General features: G+C 34.1%; 2 protein-coding genes across 4 annotated transcripts; one reads left to right on the top strand and one right to left on the bottom strand.

Moving 5' to 3' along the window:
- Nucleotides 1-150: 150 nt before the first annotated feature.
- Nucleotides 151-5,398, bottom strand: Gmppa (GDP-mannose pyrophosphorylase A). The gene is made up of 9 exons (XM_077446589.1): nucleotides 5,036-5,398; nucleotides 4,433-4,631; nucleotides 4,194-4,365; nucleotides 3,903-4,117; nucleotides 2,079-2,175; nucleotides 1,810-1,998; nucleotides 1,619-1,739; nucleotides 1,402-1,545; nucleotides 151-644 (listed from the first exon to the last, which is right to left on the bottom strand). The coding sequence occupies exons 1-9, from the start codon at nucleotides 5,073-5,075 to the stop codon at nucleotides 544-546; spliced, it is 1,278 nt and encodes a 425-aa protein (XP_077302715.1). The 5' UTR covers nucleotides 5,076-5,398; the 3' UTR covers nucleotides 151-543.
- A 2,879-nt stretch (nucleotides 5,399-8,277) lies between these two features.
- Nucleotides 8,278-13,119, top strand: LOC143923160 (PSME3-interacting protein). Of its 3 annotated transcripts, none has more exons than XM_077446702.1 (7): nucleotides 8,278-8,542; nucleotides 9,220-9,318; nucleotides 9,479-9,599; nucleotides 9,682-9,802; nucleotides 11,268-11,398; nucleotides 11,558-11,705; nucleotides 12,159-13,119. In XM_077446702.1, the coding sequence occupies exons 1-7, from the start codon at nucleotides 8,446-8,448 to the stop codon at nucleotides 12,231-12,233; spliced, it is 792 nt and encodes a 263-aa protein (XP_077302828.1). In that variant the 5' UTR covers nucleotides 8,278-8,445; the 3' UTR covers nucleotides 12,234-13,119. The 3 variants fall into 3 exon arrangements, with proteins under 3 accessions (XP_077302828.1, XP_077302830.1, XP_077302829.1); XM_077446704.1 differs by having other exon boundaries at nucleotides 8,314-8,542; nucleotides 11,558-11,721; nucleotides 12,159-13,109; XM_077446703.1 differs by having other exon boundaries at nucleotides 8,314-8,542; nucleotides 11,558-11,762; nucleotides 12,159-13,109.
- The last annotated feature ends 11,630 nt before the right edge of the window (nucleotides 13,120-24,749 follow it).

Below are 24,749 nucleotides of genomic sequence, written 5' to 3'. Positions count from 1 at the left end.
TTTGCTGATATTTTTTTATGTAATATATATGAATATTTATTTCTGTATAATTATATATTTTTTCTATTATATTTTCGACCATTGTGGCGCATTAAGAATTATGTAAAGCCACAATTTTCCAAACTTAAAATAAATATAATATGTATATTTAGAGAAACAGTCAACTTTCAAATACAATTTATTAAATAAAACCATACAAACTCAATATAATAGAATACAAATGTACAATATGTAAGCAAAAATCAAAATAATTACACATTTGCAGATAAAGAATTAACAAAAGCGCCTGAAATTACCCGCTATAACAATATTCCATTAAAATTTATTATAATGCTGTATCACAATCAGTCAAATTTAATTCATTAAGCCCATCAGAGATAAAAAATATATAAAGTAAAAATTGAAAAAAGTCAGAACTGACTAGAAATCCACATGGTTGTTGACAAAATTACAATATACTTACGACACGGCATTCAATTATCGTAATGTGCGTAGATTTTATATATTAACAAAATCTTATTAAGGGAAATTATTCCTTATAGACTATAAAATTATTTCATGCTTGAAACTCCTTGATAAATTTTTGTGTGGCAACACTATTGAATTCAATACGATAATTTCTGACGGCACGATGACGTTACATCCTGAAATGAAATAAAGCATTTCAAAAACTAAAACTATTACTGAAGTAAAAATATATATGAGAGATAATGAGAGCCTAAAAAAGCAAATTTTATAAGAATAATGTGAAAAATATAAAGTTATAGGCAATTAAACAATTAAAATCTGACAAAACGAGTGAGGGGCGGAAAGTCAAACAAACAAGGCTACTATCCATGAGCTGTCATCGTCTCCAAAATTTTTGGATCCTGAAACGTGTTTATTACGATTATTTTTCACCATATAACTAGCAGAAGCTATTTAAATTTATATCGGTGACCAAACCGCGCAAAATGGCAAAGTTTCAAACCGATCGGAAGAATGTAGGATAAAGTGTCAGACCAAAAGGCGAAGTAAAGCTAAGATAAAAAAAAAGTTTTTTAAAAACATACCTCTTCTATAATTTGTATATAAAATTATTATTTTGAATAAAAATACCAATAATTTTATTTTATTTTATGTTTAAAACTAATAAACAAACGGTGGATAAACGTCAACGACTATCTCGCCGGGCAGATTTCAAACGCGTCTCACACGATATGTTTGCACCATCGTAATGGCGGAGGATCCATTTACTTATATTGATGACCAACATGAGCAATATGGCAAAGTATGAAAACGATCGGATAAGAGGCAAACTTTTTCCTGAATTGTAATCGTAAGTGAAACGTAAAGGAGGTATGTAATAAAAAGGCCTTGTATGTAAATAAGATATTCTACAATTTTGTTTGTGAAACTTACCTAAAATGGTAATGGATGGATTTAAACGACCGTCAGTATTAAACAATGAAGGATTGTCCATTTTCGCAAACGGTTTATTGGGATCAGGATCCGAAGGAGTACCTTCGACTCTACTCCACGCACCCACTACAGAATCTTGTCCGACTAAAAACAACACAAATTCATTATAAAACAGTGACAGCACATACTAAACGATGATGGTGATGATTACACTTACTTATAGAGTGCATGACCAATGCATGCTGATTGATCGATGCATTAGCTAATACTATAGACTCTTTCAGACGTACACCTTCAGCAACAACGACACCAGGTCCGATAGAGACGTTCGGTCCAATCTGTATCGCAAGTAACAGTTGATTAAATAAATCATATTGAATAGACGAAACGGATTATGTCAATACTTACAACGGCAGTTTTATGCACTCGAGCCGTTGAATGAATATACACATCGGGCATAATTGTACAAGAGTCGCCATTTTCGTTAGATAATGGAGCTAAACGCTCCGGTTTGTTTGTTCTGTAAAGACCTAAATAGTGCCTGTTGGCGAATATCGCCGAACCGGCTGTTTTTACTTGTGACCACCAATTTGTTATCTGAAAATATCAAATCGAAAAGTCAAAAGAAAAGGACTAAATGCGAGTGTTGGATCGTTGAAAGTCGATGACTATTTTACCTGCATTGCAAAAAGCTTATTAGTACCGGCTAAAGGAGCTAGAATCTCTTGTTCCCATGCAATGTAGCCGTCGTCTCTTTCTAAACCATTACATCCACTGAAAAATTGCAATATTGTAACATACATCAATAACAAATAATATTTTGAGGAATTCCATATATGCATTTTCTAAACAAATAAATATCAATAGATCTTAAAGAGGGCTGGATACCCGAAACCTTAATTTTGTTGCCGTTCCTTTCTTCGATATATGTAATATATATTGAGTGAATGCGACAATATATATCAATATATATATATAATGAGTGAATGCGACAGTTGCGTCTCGACCAGATAATACCTATTTTAAATCGACAAAATCGAGGTTTCGTATTCTCCAGTTTTCTCGTCCGAAACTGGCCCAATTTTAAAAAAACTTCATCATCAGTATGAGAAAGATATTTTCTATGTTTGTGTATTCGTATTTTTTTAAAAATCAACCGTTAAATTAGCACGCTGGACTCTTTTCGTGGGTATAAAAATAAGGCGATTTTATAGATGTTTAGTGGCTCCTAGCTCTTATAAAAAATAATTAATCAAAAAAATAAAAAGATAGAAACATGCCTATGGTGGATATCCATAGCATATTAAAAAATAATTTCTCTAGTGCCATAATTGAGGAAGGGAGAAGTGTAATACGTTTGTATGGACAAGGCGCTGGTGTACAGCCCTCTTAATAGTAAATATTGAAAAATATTCTACAATATTTTTCAATAGTCTTACTGTGCTATAATATCAGCTAGCCACTGTGCTGGACGCCCAGCGTCCAGTTAAAAATGTGTTTTAAATTAAAATAATGCAAAATCTGCGAGGTTAATTATTATAATTATGTAGCTGTAAAAATTATTTTATCACGAATTAAACGTCGAATAATACATGAGAGCAAGAAATGAAAAAAAATTATGATTGAAGCAGAGCCGTCATTTGAAGGCGGGTATCATTCTCACACTGACCATTGAGCGCGGAGTACTGAATTTCCCCTTTCTCTTACATCTGTGAGGCACATATACAAGGGGCTTCCCGCGAAAATAATTATTTCTGTGGATAATGACCAATGTTTTTATTTTCTAATGAAATAATTCGAATTATAGAAGTTTTGATGAGGAATACGTAAAATATGAAGACCCTGCATTCAGTATATTTAGAGATATAAAATAAGATAAGTCCCGGTCACCCGCTATCCATCACAGTGCGGCAAGTGTTAAATTTTGGATTTCTGCTTATAGATAAATTAAACTGCTTAAGCTGCTTATAGATAGAAAGTAGATTTGACACGATAATAATGAGATAAGAAAATTCTCAAATTTCAGACAGGTATATACTGTACCAATCATTGAAATACCAACACCTTGGATTTTACACTTTATATTGTTTTTAAAAATAGAGCTTATTTATAATTTTTATATATGTATATGTAGGGTTGGAATTGAACTAAAGGCTGATGTGTGGGCTATGGCTATGGAAAGGGTATGTTACGACTGATTGTGAGAAGAGGATGAAAAGGGGTAGAAATGTAACGGTTAGTCGCAGTTGGACCTGTGCTCCGCGCGGTTGGTCGCTAAGCCTCCACACGTATCATCTTAATAAACAACATGATTGGAAACGCACGTGTTTGGTTTTCACCTCAACCGCCACATCCTAACCGTGGTCCTGAACAGCGTCATCTTTCAGGATTCTCTACCACATATGTATATATATATATATTTATAATTTGCGCGCTTAAGTCCCGCGCGTTAAAGTCGCTTCAACATTTCATCAGTATATATAAATATAAGAAATCCTCACTTGCTATAAATATCATTCTGTTTCCTATTGAAAACTCCAGCCATCACTTGAAATATATCCATCGAACACACATATACTCCGCAGTTGATGACCGAGGAAATATAGCTATTCGGCTTCTCCACATAGTGATCAACTGTAAACTGAGGACGAGATATAACCATGCAGCCATAGTTAAGAGACTGCTGTCGAGTAGCTTCGGTGCTCATGATGGTGACCTTAGATATATATTTTAACATTACATACACGTATGCGTATTATTTATATACAAAATACATAAAAAAATAAACGTACCAAAGCCTGAGGTCCTCTTTCGACATGAAAGTCGTAGAGTTGTTTCAAGGGAAAATCGGCACAAACATCACCATTGAGTACAAAAAAGGCAGCAGGTCCTCCGGCTCTGATCTGATCTCGGAAATGATACATTCCACCGGCTGTACCGAGAGCTGTGAATTCTTGTAGATATCTAAAAATTTAACCATTGTTAGTTTAACACGAAAAAACATTGTTATAAATGTTTTGATATACTCAACCTGATGACGATATTATATTCTTTTTGCATGTCCGTTATGAAGTGTTGCAATTGTGCAGCTTGATATGATCCAATCAACAGTATTTCCCTGCATTCTCGTAATTGAACACATGCTTCTATGTGATGTTGAATTAATGGCAGTCCAGCTACTGGGAAAAGTGGCTTCGGTACATCCAAAGATAAAGGTCTGAATCGGGTACCTAAGATTTAGCAAAATTAAAACCAAAATCATTTTAAAAATTTGTCACTAAAACAAACCAAAAATCAATACATATAAATTGTACCATTTCATTGTTTTCGCAAAATTTATTAAACTTCATAGTAAAATATATCCAGATTGACAATGTTTAAAAATACGTTTTATTTGCATATCTGATTTGTATGCAGGATACAAGTTTAATTAACTAGCCAATGCAAGTAAGCCTAGTATAACAATTCAAACAAGGTATAGGTGGGTAAGTCTTATCTAAACATTCTAAATACCATAAAAGTTTATCAATATATGATAACCTTTGGATATGTTCGATCAACTTTTTGACTAATAACATAACCACGTGGAATAAAATTAAAATATATGCATATATGTATATATATATATAATTACCCTTGTTGGGTCCCCCGATTAAAATGACAGCTTTCAACATAATGCAACCCAGTCGACTAACAAAACAATACTGACTCAAGTGACAGGTGGCAGAATATTAGTCCAAACAGCACAATTTACGCCTAATTTAAATCATTTTACACGTCATTTCGTATGTGCGTATTTTATTGAAAACACTTGTTGTTGACAGCTTATTAGTGTTTAAATACAACAATTCAAAAATTGAGATAATGTAATGCACAATTAATAGTTAACGCTTTAGATATTAAAAAAGATATATAAAAGAAAAAGTGGTACATATTTGTTTCACCGACACAAGTTGAACGTTTTGCCTCCTCAATTTTTGTACGTACCCAAAGAAGCTTATGAATCATTACACACCTTCTGCTATCTTATTGTTTCGTTTCTGAAACATGAAACGATAATTTCTCAACTTGAAAATCGGTAAGACAAAATTAAATAAATGGTAAAAGGATTATTCCGCAAAAATGCGATCTCGCGCAGTTCCAATTAGATTTTTCATTTTGTTGACATCAACAAACAGTTGAAGGGAATAGTGGTGTGGCTCGTAATCGACATATCTCAGTTGTAGTCGATCTCAGTTCCTTTTCTGAGGACGATATTTTCCCGTGGATCGTCGTCAGCAACAGCCGCTAATTCTTGGCGTAAGTAAATGCGGCCTTTCACCCAATGGCGCCCTCGGGCAATTTTTTCTAAACACCCTTAGTAAATAAATTAAACATCCTAAAATTTTGTACGGTTTTTGGCGATCTAATTTTAAATTTTAGAGCGCCTTTGGCGCATCGTGTGGCGCCCTCGGGCGTCGCCCGACCCAGCCCCCCCTAAAACCGACACTGAGTAGACCGGCGAACTGCACTCGTCCCGGTCGACCTTTGTATGACTATGCATTTGCCGGATGTTGCCCTTCGTTGTTGCCGTTGACCGCGTCTCAAGTGGTCCTTTCCCGGCAGCGCCTGCACTAATGCTCCTGCTTCATACCCTCTTTCCGCCATCCCGATGACTCTTGGTGGTAAACGCAGCTTATGTCAAAGTCGAGTCGCAGTGACAACCAAATATGTAATGTTCGATTCTGTCTGTTGCAGTGAAAACTGCATTTTTTTTTTGTTTCGTATCTCAATGGCTCGATCTCTCTCCTACAGCTCCCGAGGATGGCTGCGCTGTAGCGTCTCTTCCTTCGCTGGTGACTTTGTTTATCGGCCCATCTTGGATCCCACTTCTAACGACCAGTGTTGCGTAGGAGTAGGTGGAGGATCCAAATAAAAGGCCAAAGTCGCTTCACCGCATTTATTGGGTGATTAGGGAGATCCACGCACTGGCAGTGCTCCGTCCAGAATGCCTTCATATGGCCTAAGTACCAGATATGCAGTCTCACGGTCTCGCGCTGTCAGTTCTAAGAATTCTAGCGGGAAGTGGCTGGGTGCCGTTACCGCCGCTAAGTGCATTCGAGGGTCTCCATTGTTAGCCGACTTGCACTTAAGCCTGGAGATAATCCTCAAAACCAATTAAGATGGCGGCTCTTTTTTCGCATACGTTACAGTATGATAGTGTGGCGGCTCGCTTATACGACATGGTCGAGTTTGGTTGCCTTCCTGCGAGTGGGAACCAACCCGGCTGGGTTCGGAGAGCCACTACTCACTCTGTCTTCAGCTGTCATATAATAAACACGTGCATTAACATGCCAGTCGTCTCATTCGTTCATTCTCTATAATAGTATGGGGGATGAACGAATGAGACGACTGGCATGTTAATGCACGTGTTTTATTTATGACAGCTGAAGGCAGAGTTAGTAGCCGCTCTCCGAACCCAGCCGAGTTGGTCCCCACTCGCAGGAAGGTAACCAAACTCGACCATGTCATATAGCGAGCCGCCACAATAATTATCGTTAGTATTATGGGGGATGAACGAATGAGACGACTGGCATGTTGATGCACGTGCGTTTATTATGAGAGCCAGAGACGGAGTGCTGATAGCGCTCCGAACACGGCCGAGTTGGTCCCCAACTCGCAGGATGGTAACCGAAACTCGACCATGTCGTAGAACCGCCACATCATGATGAACTTTTTGGCTGCCAGATGTTCCGTTATAGAGATTTTGGTGACTTTTAGGCGAGCGCCTTGTGACCGAACTGTAGGAATCTCGTCGCCATCATCAAGACATTTACTGCGACGCAGAATACATTTCCCACGCTTAACCATTGACGTCACCCCAGTCGAAGAACACCTGCAGCCATTAAACTAAATCGAGTGGAACGGTGCCAAACATTCTAGCAAGTTCCACCCCTAGAAGTCGAGCGAACGACACCAGTCGAAGAACACCTGCAGCCAGTAAAAACTAAATCGAGTGGAACGTCGCCAAACGTTCGAGAAACTTCCACCCTAATCGACAAAAACACATTCCTCTCACACGCATAAACACCATCTGCGACGAGTCACGTGATGCCCAAAAACAATATAAGAGGAGGTCCACCCAAACAACTTCAGTCGACCCACAGCAACAAGCGCCGACACACAGCAGCGGACCAGCCGAACGAGCCAGCAACACACTGCCGCATCCAGAGACCTTCTGAACATAGCCGAATGCCGAGCCAGCAACACTCTACCGTATCCAGAGACCTGCTGAACATAACCGAATGCCGAGCCAGCGACACTACCATATCCAGAGACCTTCTGAACACCAACGAACGAGCCAGCAACACACTGCCGCATCCAGAGACTTGCTGAACATAGCCGAATGCCGAGCCAGCGACACTCTACCGTATCCAGAGACTTGCTGAACATAGCCGAATGCCGAGCCAGCGACACTCTACCATATACAGAAACATCTGAACGACATACTTATATAAACTAATAATTATACACTTGTATACATTGTTATATCAAAATAAATACTTTATCCATACATATAGCAGTATTAACTACTAAAACAAAGACGAACCTGTCTATAATACATGGCGTACTGTTGGTGAAGAACACCTTCACAACTAGATCACTCCCCATAGAACTATAAATAAATGTGACCGAATAACTGAAGAATGTATCTTATATCATGGGAAGTTTTTTCATGATCTAGATCTCTTCAAGAATGGATTATAAAAAGATATAATATAATATATTCTGTTTCAGTTTAACGGTTGGTTGGTTAATCCTTCATTTACCTGTTTTGAGGCACATTATACTGTAGTGACTGCAGTCATTGGTCTTGCGATAATCGTTGGCCACTTTGAAGAATGAAGTTTGGTCTTAAGAAATACGTTGGCCAGTGTGAATTTATTGACAGTTGGTACCCGCATGTGTCGTATGTGCGGTGCGACACTAATAGTGATTAGTGGTTGGTTTTATGATCGTGTGGTTGATTCGGCTTGGTGACGTTTGGTCTCGCAGCCTCTGAAGATGAGCTCAGGGTTTGTATCGGAAGTGGAGCTGGCTGAGGCTCGGCGTCGTCGCCAACAGCAATGGGAACTCGTCAGGCAGCCTGATCAGCCCGAAGGTATCCTCACCTCATCTTCCATCATCACAAATGAACATAGCCTCAAACCATAGTCGGCCCAAGCTCTCAGCCTACTATTCATCATCTTTCAATACTTAACCTACGCACGTGATTTAGTTGTGCTACATATATTTCAACCTTAAATATTGCACAAATGGATTACCTACTTACATACAAAAAGTCGGCTATAATAATATGTAATTCATTTGAAAGTAAAACACTAATTAAATTAAAAATGGATAATTCTCGATATGCAGTATATTATACAGTATTGCGTGGACGTGTGGAGGGGTTATCCGAGATCGTATTGAAAGACCCGGCCAGTATTTTTAGAGATAGTTTATTGTTCTTGATCTGTCGACGATCCAGCTCCAAATAGATGCACGGAACAAATCTGCTGAATATTTATACACAGCTTGTACTCTCGGCACAGAGAGATCATTGGTTGATGTGTTGTGACACCTTATTGATGTTGTATACGGTTTATTCATACGGTGAAGCCTTTTTGGCGCGAATGTAAGATCAAGTAATCAGCACTGGTAAACCAGTAGTCAATTACATATGTCAATGGTACCATTCTAGACAGTTTTTCTTTAGAAAGACGTAAGAATGGTACGCTTTTAAAAGAATAAAATACTTAATTTGGTTTTGTATTTATTTTTTCAATTTGTTTACAGAGGCTCCCGAAGAAACGTTCGACCCGAGGCCATTATATCAAAGGTTAGAAGAGCAAAAGAATAAAAAGGATGCCGAATTTGAAGAAGCACACAAACTCAGTAACACTTCAATCAATTTATTATAATGTAGAACTAAATTGGAAATTCTCATTTTTTTTCATACTTGTTTCCATATTGAAATTCGACAACATTCAAATGTAATTAAAATCTTTTCTATTTCTTCTATATATCATAATAAAACGTTGATTATCATTTGTAGAGAATATGATTCGCGGATTAGACGACGATGAAGTAGGATTTTTGGAATTAGTCGAACAAAGTAAAGCGTCCGTCGCGCGGCAAATTTCATTAGAGGAGCAACGAGAAATGAAAGAGTTTCGGTATACTTCTTGACACACCACAATTTCAATCATATGTACGTATATACGCCACATAATATAACATACGTAATTAAATTTGCAGAGAGCGAGTCAGCACAGTCCAGGACTCCGTGGAGAGGGAACGGCTTCAACAAATAAGTAGTGTAAGACAACCGATAAATAAAAAATCCTCTACGAGTAATACAAGATCAATGTTGCAAGGAGTAAGTGTACTTGTTTATTACTATTTTACTTTATCTATGTACATACGTAGTAACAATGGATTAAGTTTGTGATCATGCGAAAATTCGAACTGACCACGTTTTCATGATCTAGAAAAAATGTGTGTCTGTGTATTTTGGGGATTTTTTGAACACTGTTAGTCCTATCGAACTAAAACTTAGTATTGGTTACTGAAATTCTTATCGACACGACGTAAATTTTTTTCAAATTTTTAAGTTGACCGGAAATGGTACCTCCCCTTATAGGTGTCCCATTTTTTTTTAGTTTTTGAATTCAATTATCTCCCAAACCGCTAACCGAATCAGACTGAAATTTTTTTACATGTAATAGAAATTATAAATTTTATACCTTAATATTTTTTGAATATTTTTAACTGAACCGGAAGTAGTACTTTTACTCTAGAGAATCGAGGTTTTTTATGTTTCTCTCAGAAACCTTTTGGTTTATTGAACTGAAATTTCATATCTAGAAGTTTAAGCTTAATATCAAGTTATGTATAAAATTTGGTAAGCATCTGTCAACCGGAAGTGGCAGTTTACTCTTGTTCGATTTTTCTTCCACTATTTTTTTCGACCCCTTAAATATGTGTGCTCTTCACAAAATAATTCAAGTATAATTCTTGCTTCAATGTGATGAAAATAAAAAAAAATCACTAAATTTAATAAACCGGAAGTGGGTTTTTTCCTCTTAGAAAAGTCAAAAATGTTCTGACCACGATTCTTTCTACACCCCTGAACGTATCAAGCTGAAAATTTATATTTGTATTCTTTATGTACTAACTTAGAGCTGATAAGGTTTTGGTCAGAATTCGTAAACCGGAAGTAGTATTTTTTTTTAAAACAATATTTCATTATTTTATTTTGACCTTTTAAATTATTTTGTATAAGTGTGTATAATTATTATAGTGAATTTAAGTAATAAAAAAAATTCGAACAAAATCCAACAACCGGAAGTAGAACTTTTGTCTTGCGTAAGTTTCCCTACATTTGCGCTCAATTTGTATCGAAAATGCTTTCATAACCGGTATTTTTTTTATTTTTAAATGCTTTTTATTATTACAAAATTATGTTCATAATACATCTTATATCTATTTTAATAGCTACTGATCTACTGATCATTTTCTATTTTACAATTTTAATTTAATTTGGTTAGTAATCATAGTATGATATTATTCTAATGTTAATGTACAGCATAATAGGAAAAAGAGCTCAAAAACCTATTTACAATTCTTATAAATGCTCATAATACATCTAATACATAATATTAATTAAAGACTCTCTAAAGCAGATTGTGTTTAGGTAATCTGTGTCATAACCGGTATGTGTGAACGTGTATGTATGTTTAATTATCCAATTTTGTTTTGTGACCTTATATTCCTCAAATATAGAGAAAAAGTATTAGGCTATATTTGAATTGTATAAATTTTAATTTCAACTGTATTTTCAGGTAATTGTAAAGAAACGAAAAGTCAGTGAGACCGATTCCGATAAAAATGATCAGCCGCCTGCTAAAAACGGGAATGTTTTACCAAACGGCGATACGAACAACCACAGAAACGGTCACTCTGCAAAAGAAGTGTAACTATCATACAATACTGTTACAATATTCATTATATATATATATATATATATATATATATATATATATATATATATATATATATATATATATATATATATATATATATATATATATGTATGTAATTGTAAAATTCTTACATTGTGTTTTGTTTGCAGTCAAGCTAACCCAGTTAGCATAGTAAACAATTCGAAAGAAATTGCCAACATTCCTGTTATGAGTGGCAGACAATGTATAGCAATACTACCAGGAATCGGCCCGTATAAAGACTCCAGCGATTCTGAGTGTTCCGACGATAGTGACGATGTAAATTGATGTCTTAGTTAGTCACCGAACAGTTCATCAATTATATGAATTAAATATGTACAGGCCTATTGTACCATACTGCACTAAATCTATATATGTATATGTATATGTGTACACGTGTATCGTTCTTTTGCACTTTTATATTGACCGTTGTTTCTGATTTATACATAATACGTTATATATATATGTGCGATGATTTGTCTCTCGCTTTACGTATATGTTTAAATTTGATTTTTATCCTTTATAATGTGTTTTATTTTAATTTTATTAATCTTTCGTCTTTTCTGAATTAATCCTCTCTCAATCGCACGTATTCTTGCGACTTTGATTTATATTTTATTACAATTTAAGAACTGATTTTAATTTATTATTAAATAACTTTTGTGTATCTGAAATATCACCGTTTCTATACATGTATATATTTTTTTAATTTTATAAACGTTTCATTTTCAGGATCATCGATGCCTACCTCATTACGATCTTTTAGGAAGAAAACAAGAAATTAAGCAAAAAGAGGAAAAAAGCTAAAGAAAGCCACTGATTAGGTTTCCAGCGTGCATATGAAATTGAATGATTTTTTAGTTTTATTTTGTGCTCATTGTTGAATATTCGATTTTGAGCGATTGCAATAACAAAAATACCTCACTGTCATAAATTGTGATGATATTTAAGGCTGTTTATTGTTTACAATCAATTGCTAACATCGATGCAAAATGAATAGAGTTCGATGAACAATATTCTGATATTTTTACATAACTCGCAAATATTATACCAGTGAATAATAATAAATATATATTATACATATTTAATCCGACTGTGATACAGATACACACACACACACACACATACAATAGTCCTCAGGTGAATTAGCGTATTGATACGTGTACTTTAACTCACTTTACTGTTATCGGTCCGTTTTCCTATCTAGTAAAGGCTCTTGTCTAGCGACGTACCTCATACGTGTAGTGCTATAGTGCCAAGTCGTCCCCACGAGCCTTAGACATGTAGTATTTAATTAAAAATTGCAACTAATAAAGTAATTGAAGCAAGGGATGAAGTTTTTTGAAATATTTAAATACTCAAAAGTCACGAAGACGTATACATAGTTGAAATACAAATTTTAATAATTAGTGAAAACGATACAAAGATGTAGCATATTGATTAAAATAGTAAATATTAGACTCTTAGTATACAATCGCGTTTTAAATTTTGATGTGAATTTTAATTTGGGTTTTTACATCGTTTTTATCTTTCTTTTTATTGGAGCTTTTTTAAAAGTTTGTTAATGCAATAAAAATGCAATTCGCTCTTATTGAATTGACTTTTTATAAAAAGTGTGTGATATTTAAAGCTCTGGTATTCCATTGTAGTTTTAAATTATTATATTTGAAAATAAAATATTTGAATAAACCAGTGTTTTATTGCTTCGTCCCGCTTTGAAAATGTAATGTTGTCCAAATCCCTATTGGTTGTTACTTTTGTGGTGATGAAAGGACAAGATAATCAAGCTTGCATTGTCGAGGAATAAAAACATCCGAAAGCTCCAAATTAACACATAAACTTGATAGTAAAAGTTTCATACCTCAACTTTAACTGTACATGTGTATAAAATGAAACACATTGCAGAATGACTAATTTTTTTTAGGTTTATAGTGAACTTTTCTTATTAAATAGAAAAAAATGAAATCAATTGATTAGCTGTTGTGCTCTAATTTGAATATTTATTGTTAATTGATATGAGAATAAATTGGATGCAAAAAAGTTAGAATCACCAAGTGATCAATTAATTAAATAAGGCTAGGAATCTGATTAAATTGACCGACTATGACTCTGACTTTATTTTATTATTCGATTCCGACTCCGTCCCCAACTTGAAAGATTTCAGTAAAATCGAGTTTTCTTGCCATTGTATAAAATTGTTAGTAAAAATAATAGCGATTTTAAGAATATAAAAAATTACCACTAACACGAAAACCATGTGAAGTGCAAAGGAGGTATGTAAAAAAATAAATAAATCGTAAAAAATTGACATGTAGCCCAATAAATATATAGAATTATTGGTACTGAAATAGGAATAAATAAAAAATAAGTACATTAATAGTATGTACGAATTTCATACACAAATAATTCGCGCTCATATTACCATTATTAACCTATGCTTCACCTGTATGGAATAACGCCTCGAATACTAACCTTTCCAAGCTCCAAGTAATACAAAATAAATCCCTTAAAATAATTTATAATACACCCATATATACTAACCTGAAAAAACTGCATGCTATATATAATATTCCGTTTGTTACAGACATTACTAACAAACTAACCAGTAGATTCTATGAAAGAATCACTAATAACCATACTAACACACTTGTGAAGAGTCTCGGTGATTACAACAAAATGTCTATACCCTTCAGGTATAAACACAGATTACCTAAACACAATCTGCTTTAAGTCATCGACTTTAGATAGTCTTTAATTAATATTATGTATTAGATGTATTATGAACATTTATAAGGATTGTAAATAGGTTTTTGAGCTCTTTTTCCTATTATTCTTGAGATTAACATTAGAATAATATAATACTGTGATTACTAACCAAATTAAATTAAAATTGTAAAATAGAAAATGATCAGTAGATCAGTAGCTATTAAAATAGATATAAGATGTATTGTGAACATAATTTCGTAATAATAAAAAGCATTTAAAAATCAAAAATACACAAATAAAACAATGAGAATAAATTAGTATGTGACGGAGAAAACAATCAGCTTTGGCCATAAAACACAAAAATACCCGCAATTCAACGACTTTATTTATAATGTAATTAAAAATCATGATTTTTTTAATGAAATTGGAGATATACCGTTACACTATTAATTAAAGAAAACAATAAAAATGATGAAAAACGATTTTTAGAAGGTTTTATTTACGACTCCTACTCCACAGACCTGGATTAAATTTATAAATAAATAACATGTATATTATTTAAGCCTTAATAATTGGCGGATATCTAAATTACATAGATTCCTATGAAATGATAATCTATGTGCATAATTCCAAACTAAGTTCTGGTTTGAAGTATTGAATTGTTTAATTTCGACCAAAGAGTTCGCTAGTTATCGAAAAAATAAGCCATTAACAAGAATTTTTGTCGAAAATATCACTTAAGTATTCAAATTTCTTACATGTAGCTATAAGAAATGCGGTATTTTATATACATATAAGCAATACTAAATAATAAATAAGAATTTAATGAACAAAAAGCCTTGATGAGTAATTTGCGTGAAAACCATAGATATATAATAAACATAGATCCGCCCTCACGCTTTATACTGGTCTCCCTTTCGGCGCATGCACAGTTTCTCTCAGTAGGTAGGTAGGTACCGCTGCGTCGTAGGGAAAAAACCTTTTTTTTCCCAACTTCCCCGCTAGTTTAACACCCCGCACCCCTCAGTTAGTGAAGACAAGATCTCCGACCAAAATCACACGTCAGGGCCCATCTAGTGTATTATACATCAATGGTGAAAACTGAATTTTAATATACATACATACATCCTAGACTAGATCCAAAGTTCGATAAGGTTTTTGTATTATTCCAGCAATCGATTGCATCAGTTTAACTAGATTTTTCGAAATTGCTTTAATTCGATTGAACCTTCATAGATATTTTAAATTATTTCAAAGCTTTGTTTCTATGTATATAAAATCGTAGTATTTATTTAACCTTTTTTTATTCATTTCCCATTAGTTTCATTCTTCACCTTTCACATGTGTAAAAATATAAAACTTGACAGATGTCTCTATTCACCGAATGTTTAAATTCTCCAAAAATAACGAGCCGCGTGCTATAAACTAAGATTTAAATTCTAGTCACGCATATGCTAGTTGCTATTTAAAAACTTTCTAACAATCTTTATTTGCATTCTGTAAAATTACTTATACTCGTTATTTCACACTAAGTAAGAGAGTTTTTGATAGAAACTCGCATGCTTACAGCGCCCATTTGTATAAAAGTGAAATCCTCACGAAATGGCTAAAACAATGAGAAATCATGTAATATTTATTGTTGGTAATTGGATTATTAGTCACATCACGATCGCCCAAAAGACGATTTTCGCCATGAAAATCGCGAATATGGAATATTTGGCACTCGAGTTATCGTTAGTATGATAGACTTTTCGGCTGCCAGATATTCCGTTATAGAATTATTAGCGACTTTTGGGCGAGCGCTTTTTGACCAATAATCACCGAACCTTTATTGTTACAGCAAAACTTGAATTTCGACACTTGGCAAAAATGGCGCGCGGTCAGCTGGTTCGCTCGTCGTTCGTTTCCATTTTATTTCAATCAATCATGCACACTCGTCTTAATCATATATCTCCAATGCGACGAGTGTGGTATACAGATTAAAAATTATTAATTATATAAATATATATTTTTTGTTTTATTTCAATCGAACATCTATAATCGCCTTTACAGAATGCGATTGATAGGAAACGATCGACCCGGAGTCACATATCCAAATTCTGGCCAGCAGCAACCAGTGGCATTGAACTCCTGACTACTTTGTTCGAAAGCATTATATGTTATAAACTAGTATATGCTGCTGACGCGATTCTCGTAGCGGTAACCGCGCACGCGATTTTCGTAGCGTGGTTATCCTGGTAGCAATTCACTTTTGCGATGTAATCACTGAACCCAGCAGCATATACTAGTTGATAGCATATAATGATTTCGAACAAAGTAGTAACGGGTTCAATGCCACCGGTTGCTGCTGGCTACACCTTGGATATGTAACTCCAGATCGATCGTTTCCTATCTATCGCAATCTGGTAGCAATTCACTTTTGCGATGTAGCCCGTTTACCATGCTGCTGGTTAAATTTTTGGTTTGAAAAGCTATTATTCATTTTAATGAAATAGTTGAGTTAATTTTAATATCAAACTCAGTTTTGATCCCAGAAAAACGAAGTTCATACTATGCCTTATTAAAATGTTACCTAAGGGTAGACTAAACCTACTAACAATGGCGGATGATACCTTTACTTATATTGATGACCAAAATGAGCAATATGGCAAAGTATGAAAACAATCGGATAAGAGGCAAAATTTTAGCTGAATTGTAATCGTAAGTGAAACGTAAAAGAGGTTTGTAAAAACAAAAAACTTTCAACTTCACCATTTGATGGAAAACATGATATTTCTAATACGCATTTTACTTTTTTGATTATATCAAATTATTTTATTTTTTACATACATATACATATACCAGGAAGGCCTCACAGGTAAACCCCAATGCGCCTTCCTGGCCTATTCCAAATTACAATTACAATTACAATGCAGCATTTTTATTACAATTATTACGAGACACTGAAAAACTCACAAATTATCGAGACATCTATGCATTGTACATAAATTTTATTGTACATTAATCATACTTCAAATAGTGGTGACATAGTAGGTAGGAAGGATTTATAGCCAATTTTTAGACGGGAACCGTTTCAACAATGAAATCAGAGAAAATTGGCAAACTCTGATCGAAAACGATCGACCTGGAGTCATAATATCCAAGTCTGACCAGCAGCACTACAGATGTACTCAGAAAAATTATTTTCCAATCGAGGTCAGCTCATTGGATCGAACTCGGCGCCTCACGGTGTTAAGCAGAAGCTTAAGAGGGCTGGACACCAGCGCCTTGTCCGTACAAACGAATTACACTTCTCCCTTCCTCAATTATGGCACTAGAGAAATTATTTTTTAATATGCTATGGATATCCACCATTGGCATGCATCTGTGCTTTTATTTTTTTGATTAGTTATTTTTTATAGGAGCCGCCAAACATCTATAAAATCGCCTCCTTTTTACACCCACGAAAAGAGTCTAGCGTGCTTATTTAACGGTCGATTTAAAAAAAAAATACGCACACAGTTGCATAGAAAATATTTTTCTCATACTGATGATGAAATTTTGTTAAAAATTGGTCTAGTTTCGGAAGAGAAAATTGGAGAATACGAAACCTCGATTTTGGCGATTTAAAATACGTATTATCTGGTCGAAGCGCAACTGTCGCATTCACTCAATATATATATATATATATATATATATATATATATATATATATATATATATATATATATATATATATATATATATATATATATATTGATATATAGTCGCATTCACTCAATATATACATTGACTCAATAGCACACTCGTCGCTTTGGAGCAATCTGTTAGACGAGTGTGCTTGATTAATTGATTTTTGTATAATAAATAAATATATATCGAAGAAAGAAACGGCAACAAAATTAAGGTTTCGAGTGTACCAGTGGCGTAGCGTGAATTCCTGGTGCTCCCCCGCAAAATATTTTAAGGTGCCCCCCCCCCCCCATATATTCATATTATTTACTTACAGCAAAATAACTTTCCAAATTAATAATTAATGCCTTTTTTACGTATCGTTATATGTACCTATATATCGAAGTGCATTAATAGTTTAATTTGGACGACCAACAAGCAGTGCACAATTTGTTTAAAGTAACTGATGGTGAATTTTCCTTAAATACTTCCCATGGTGACAGTGAAAAATTTATAAATTTTATTGGTTTTAATCATATAATTTTGTTTTATTATTTACACATTTAAAAAATATATACAAAAATAAGAGAAAATTATCAGCAAATAGGTTGAAAAGTGGCACTGACGTTCAAAAGATGGAAAAAGACGGCAGTCTTCTAGCCCTATTGGCATAGATGAATTAAAATATGTATAATAATGTATGCACATACATATAGTACAAATAGGTTGAAAAATAAGAGAAGTTTTTTAAAAAATCAGTGAAAAAGGCGCGCTTCGTGGCACCCCCCCCCCCGCATTGCGGGGTCTGCAGGCGCTGTAGCTACGCCACTGGAGTGTACAGCCCTCTTAATAACCGAGCTATGCTGCTGGCTTTTTAATAAAAGGCTTGTATTATAGAAATATTTGGTATAGTTGTAGAAGAAAATCAAGTTTGTGAAAGAAAAATCAAGTTTTCCACACATAATGGGCCAATCGGTTTTTGGAATTGGACTCATTTTTCTACATTTTCTACTCGTTTAAGTCTAGACAGACTGGTTTTTAATACAGCATCGACGAAACGAACGAAATTGATACCCTAATTTGCCTGCTCAACTCCGTTCGTGGAATAACTACCAAATCGGAACACGTTCGACATTTGACTATATTTGTACATGTATTGAGATCACAAGTCGTTTTACTTTTTTTTTTCGGTATCAAGGGGAAAGTTTGTACTTGTCAAGGGTAGCTGCGCAGTTGTTGCCCTACGATACGTGGCCTTAGGGCTAAGCCCGGGACCCGTGTGGGGCCCACTCGCATTTCCACCCCCTAACCCACCCCAAACCACCCAAAACCCACCCACACTTTCTCTGCGCAACGCTCGAAGATACCTAAAACCATTGCTAAGCGCCGATACAGGGCTGCTATCTCGAAAAGAAGAAAACTCCACCATTCAATCGGCCCACTCTTTCTCATAAATCACTAGATAGATGATCTACATATTCTGCATACTGTACATATTTATTTCAATTAATCATGCACACTCGCTCAACAGATATATACAAAGCGGTGAGTGTGCTAAACAGATTAAGACTCGAGAAATTATATATTACATATATTAAATACACATTTAAATCGAAATAACACCTGACATCTATGGTCATACATTACAAATATCGTAAACAATACGATCAATGACATTTTTCATGTGACAATACGAATTTTAACATTCAATAATCATCCACAGAGACATCTATGGAGAGAAATCTGGCGAAAACTGAGATATAACAATAACTCAAGTTTTGCAATAGAAAATTGGATAGGAAAGCCAATTTTACAGCAACCGTTTCAATGAAAATCAGAAAAATTGGCAAATTCTGATAAGAAACGATCGACCTCGATAAACCAAGGTCTGGCCAACAACGAGACTTTAGCTGGAATCGAACCCGTACTTATACGTTAATAGTTTGAATTTGAACGTTAGAGCACAGGTTACGACCCTTTTCTTTTGGATAAAGGTCTAATTAGGCATATGCGATGTACATATTTATAATATTATATTATGCATATCCATTTTATAAACGTATGTATTTTTAGTCAAAATAATATATTTTATTTATTTATACTTGGGAATGGCGGCATAGCTGATAGATACAATTTTATATTCTCTCATGATGCCACTTTTCGGGTTGCCTTGAGCGACGTTACTAAGTTTTTAAGTATATAAATTATAAAATCATATTGAAATAGTGGTGATATAGTGGGTAGGATGGTTTATGCTAATTTGACGAGGAACCGTTTCAACAATGAATTCAGATAAATTGGCAAACTCTGATAGAAAACGATCGAGTCACAAATTTTCAAGTATCATTTATTTATACAAATATTTCTATATCAAAAGCTGTAAAGTTTTCAACTTCGTATTATACTAGCTTTATTACCTGGCTTCGCTCAGTATTTGTAATATAAACCGCTTAAACATGACTAATCTAATAGTAAACATATTTATTAAATTTATTTGAATAGTTTTATTTTATATAAATTTATTTGAGTACTCATTTGTTTTTTTTTTTATTAAATTGACTGTCACGAACAACCCAACATATACAGTAAGTCTCTTATAAAAAAATATATTTACACCCCCGGGGTCTGCGCCCCCTAGGGCGAAGCCCTCAGTGTCTGCGCCCCCTAGGGGGCGAAGCCCTAGTTACCGAGAAAGATTATTATTAGTGTCTATAGCGATTATTTTTCACCATTGTGGAAAAGAACCTAAATTTCATCAGACGAAAAAATGGAAAGCGAGTTAAGAAGAGGCTAGTTATAATAACAATAAAGTAAAAATCACATACGTGATTCAAAATATCTCGAAAAATTAAAAAAAAATATTTGTGAAAAGATTAATCCATAGTGCCATTTTCCAAATTCCCAGATTCTAAAGGGACGGATTTTAATATTTCTTTTTTTTTTATTGTATATTTATACAAGCTGAAAATTTTTGCCGTTCCTAGTATAAATATAATAAAAACTTCCATCATATCTCAAAATAATCATAAAATTCTGACACGCTGAATTTCGGAATGTTCATATGTACATACATATGTATATTTATGAACTACTCTTGATACGATATTTCATATCCACAAACTATGTACATATAACTCGCATTCTAAAAATTGACTGGATATACATATATACATACATATACATACATACATACATACATATATAAAAACATACACATACACATACTCCATATCTAATATATAATTTCGAAAGAGACTTTGTATGTATGTAAGGTTTGGGTGAGAGCGTCGAAAACAAATCAAAGTTTCTTTTGACGATATCGTTGAATTTTTTTTTTCGATTCAAATAAACATAATAATAAAAACAAATCAATGCTTGATGCCACTTTAGTATGCGGTCTACCTTCACCTATCTACTTTAGTATGCGATCTACCTTCACGTTTTTACTGTATGCGGTCTCACTGTTTCAGTTCTCGCATGTGACAGTAAGACTGCAACAATACCGACCCTAACAACCTAATCTTAAATGAATAGGGCCAACCTTAACCTAACCTAACCTAACCTGACCCTTAAATAAATACGTGTTGGCTGCTGAGATATGTTTTTTTCGCGAAAATATTGATGAAATAAAACATATCTTAGCAGCCAACACCTATCTATTTAAGGGTCAGATTAGGTTAGGTTAAATTAGGGTTAGCTCTATCCATTTAAGATTAGGTTGTTAGGGTCGGTATTTTCTTCGCTGCTGATGATATTTTGAAAGAAATGCTTCGACAACATTATGGGGCGGCAGGAAAAAACAAAAATTATAATACACAGGTCGTTGCTACGATACAAATAAATTAAAGGCGTTTAAACAATTAAAATTTGACATGGCCAGATGGCGGCGAAAAGTAAGAAGAGGCTAAAGAACGATCGATAAACGTCAGGGAGTATTTTCAAACGTGTCTAATATGATTTTTTTTCACCATCGTAATGGCGGACGTCACTTCCACTTATATTGATGACCAAACCGAGCAAAATGGCAAAGTATCGAAACGATCGGATAAGAGCCAAAATTTTTCTTGACTAGTGATCGTAAGCGAAAGTAAGAAGAGGTTAGTAATAAAAAAAAGTTTTTTAAAAACATACCTCTTCTATAATTTGTATATAAAATTATTATTTTGAGTAAAAATACCAATAATTTTATTTTACTACCACTATCTATGTTTAAAACTAAAAACTGGATAAACGTCGGGCACTTTTCAGAAATTCAAATTTCAAACGCGTCTAAAATTATATTTTTTCTCCATCGTAATGGTGGAGGATACATTTACTTACATATATTGATAACCAAAATGAACAATATGGCAAAGTGTGAAAACGATCGGATAAAAGCCAATTTTTTTCTTGAATCGTATGTGAAGTATAAAAGAGGTATGTAAAAATAGTCGACTGCGATTCAATGGTACGGTAATTGGATTATTAGTCACATTGCGGTGGTCACAAAGACAATTTTTGCCATTAAAATCGCGAATACGCAATATTTGGCTTTTCGGCTGCCAGTATACGGACTTTTCGGACAACATACGGACTTTTCGGCTGCCAGATGTTCCGCTATAGAGATTTTAGTGACTCTGTGACCAGTAATCACCGAACACAAAGGTACATCGCATGCTAAGGTATACCGCATACTAAAGTAGCACCGAGACATCTATGGATTTGTAAGACTTATACATAATTTTTTACATATCACTTTTACAACTCCCTCACAACATTGTGAAGGAGGATGGTTTTTGTCAATTTGATGGAGGAACCGGTTCAACAATGAAATCAGATAAATTTGAAATATTTTGGGATATTTTTGACAAATATCGAAATATATGACTCACCGTAACCTATTTTCTTTCCAATTCAGACTACTCTATACCAATAATTTGCATCGTATCAACTGAAAAATGCTCAAACGTGGACCGTCACTGTTTCGACATCTGATGGAAACCTATAATTTTTCACTTATCGACATGAATCTTTCGTGTGTTCAGGTGCGGGACAAAGGCGGCTTTTCAGTGGCAGCCCTGGCCCCCATCTGCGGGCGATGGGCCTCCGCTGGGGCCCCGGCGAGAGCCCCATTCATTCGGGGCTCAGGCTACGGGGCGAACGGTCGTACAACTCCACGCACTCCACTGCGCAAACTCCGTGTAAACAACACTCGCACAACGGTAACAAAACAAAACCCCTTATAAATAATTTAAAATTTTATCTCTCGACAGCACTTTCATCTCCCGCCCCACTTTTATCTCACCCTCCTTCAGTATTTGATTTTTTTATTTTTTATTGTTCCGATCGAATTCGTTTTGCGAAATGAAATTCGAGTACACGCGTCCGAAGATCAAAGATAACAAAGGCACTCTTGCATCATTTGAATATGGGTTTGTTTTTTGAGTCGCAGATTGATTTTGCGTGCGATTGAAGTCGTTTCGAATGATTTCGACACGACTTTTTTTAAGTACTGAAAACTTTTTTTTTATTATTTCGTTATAATATTATAAAAAAATTCGGGTGTTACCGACCCATGACTTGAGGAATATAAGAAAGTCACAAAACAAAATTCTATATTAAACCGGACAGAAACATTCACACATACCAGCAGCATTATGAAATACTAATAGCTAAGACAGCATTTTCAGCAGTATGGAAACTTGCACAAGACAAAAGTTCCGGTTGTCGGATTTTGTTCAATTTTTTTTTATTACTTAAAATCACTATCAGTATTATACACATTAAATATCAAGAAAATAAAAATATACAGTAAAGCTATCGTGCTTTCGAAAATTAAATTAGTTTTATATAAATTGCACAAATTATAATAGAAAAAATGCAACTTTCTTTATTTTACTTTTTTTTATTAATAGAACCAATTTCATTGTTCATTTTCTAGCTTTTTCATATAAAGTACTTTCCAGGTGCAGTTTCGGACTGAAAATTTTCACAGTTTTTTTGTTGCTTAAAAGATTTATAGGTAGCAAAATTTTAATGGCTTTTTAATTGACGAGGAGAATAAAATTATCCTTTTTTTTAATTCGTCGAACTTTTCGATGAATGTTCTGCGGAAATTGATCTAGCTGAATTCCAAAGATTCGAAGGCAGGCGCTAAATTAAAAAAAATCTATTTACTATTTTTATACCAGATTCAATTTTTCATACTAAAAATAATCTGGGATTTTTTTTTGGAAGCTTAATAAATTCAAGATAGTAAAATTTAAATTTTTATCCACATTGCTTTATCCTTATTACGTAACAAAATTTTTTAAAACATAATAAGTCGGATCACTTGCACACAGTTGCAATATTTATTTAAGATAATGTTAAATATGTATACCATTTCCACACCAGATAAAATTTTAATAAATTCAAGATAGTAAAATTTAAATTTTTATCCACATTTCTTTATCCTTATTGCGTAACAAAACTTTTTAAAGCATAATAATTCAGATCACTTGCACACAGTTGCAATATTTATTTAATATAATGTTAAATATACCATTTCTACACCGCATACTAAAAATAATCTCTGATTTTTTTTGGAAACATAAATAAATTCAAGAAAAATTTAAATTTCAATCTACCTTTATCCTAATTACACAATAAATCTTTTTAAAGTATAATAATTCGGATCACTTGCACACAGTTGCAATATTTATGTAAGGTATTGTTAAAAATATACATAATATTTGATCTTATAAGGATTCGTATAAAATTTTTTCGACGTTGAACGATATGTAAGTTTCACGGCAAAATTGAAGATATTTTCAGGGCCCGTTAAAATGATTTATCACAAACTTGATTAAAACAGCGTTTCAATGTGCGTATGTATATACGTACATAAATATGTGCATATATTATATAACTACATATAAAGGAATATGTTAATTTTTGATTAATTTGTAGAGCACGCCCTTACAGAGCCAGGTAATTTCTCCAAAT

The sequence above is a fragment of the Arctopsyche grandis genome, chromosome 3, assembly GCF_051622035.1.
Source record: "Arctopsyche grandis isolate Sample6627 chromosome 3, ASM5162203v2, whole genome shotgun sequence".
NCBI classification, from domain to species: Eukaryota; Metazoa; Arthropoda; class Insecta; order Trichoptera; family Hydropsychidae; genus Arctopsyche; species Arctopsyche grandis.
Note: the sequence above shows the minus strand (reverse complement) of the source record. Positions and strands in the feature narration are given on the sequence as shown.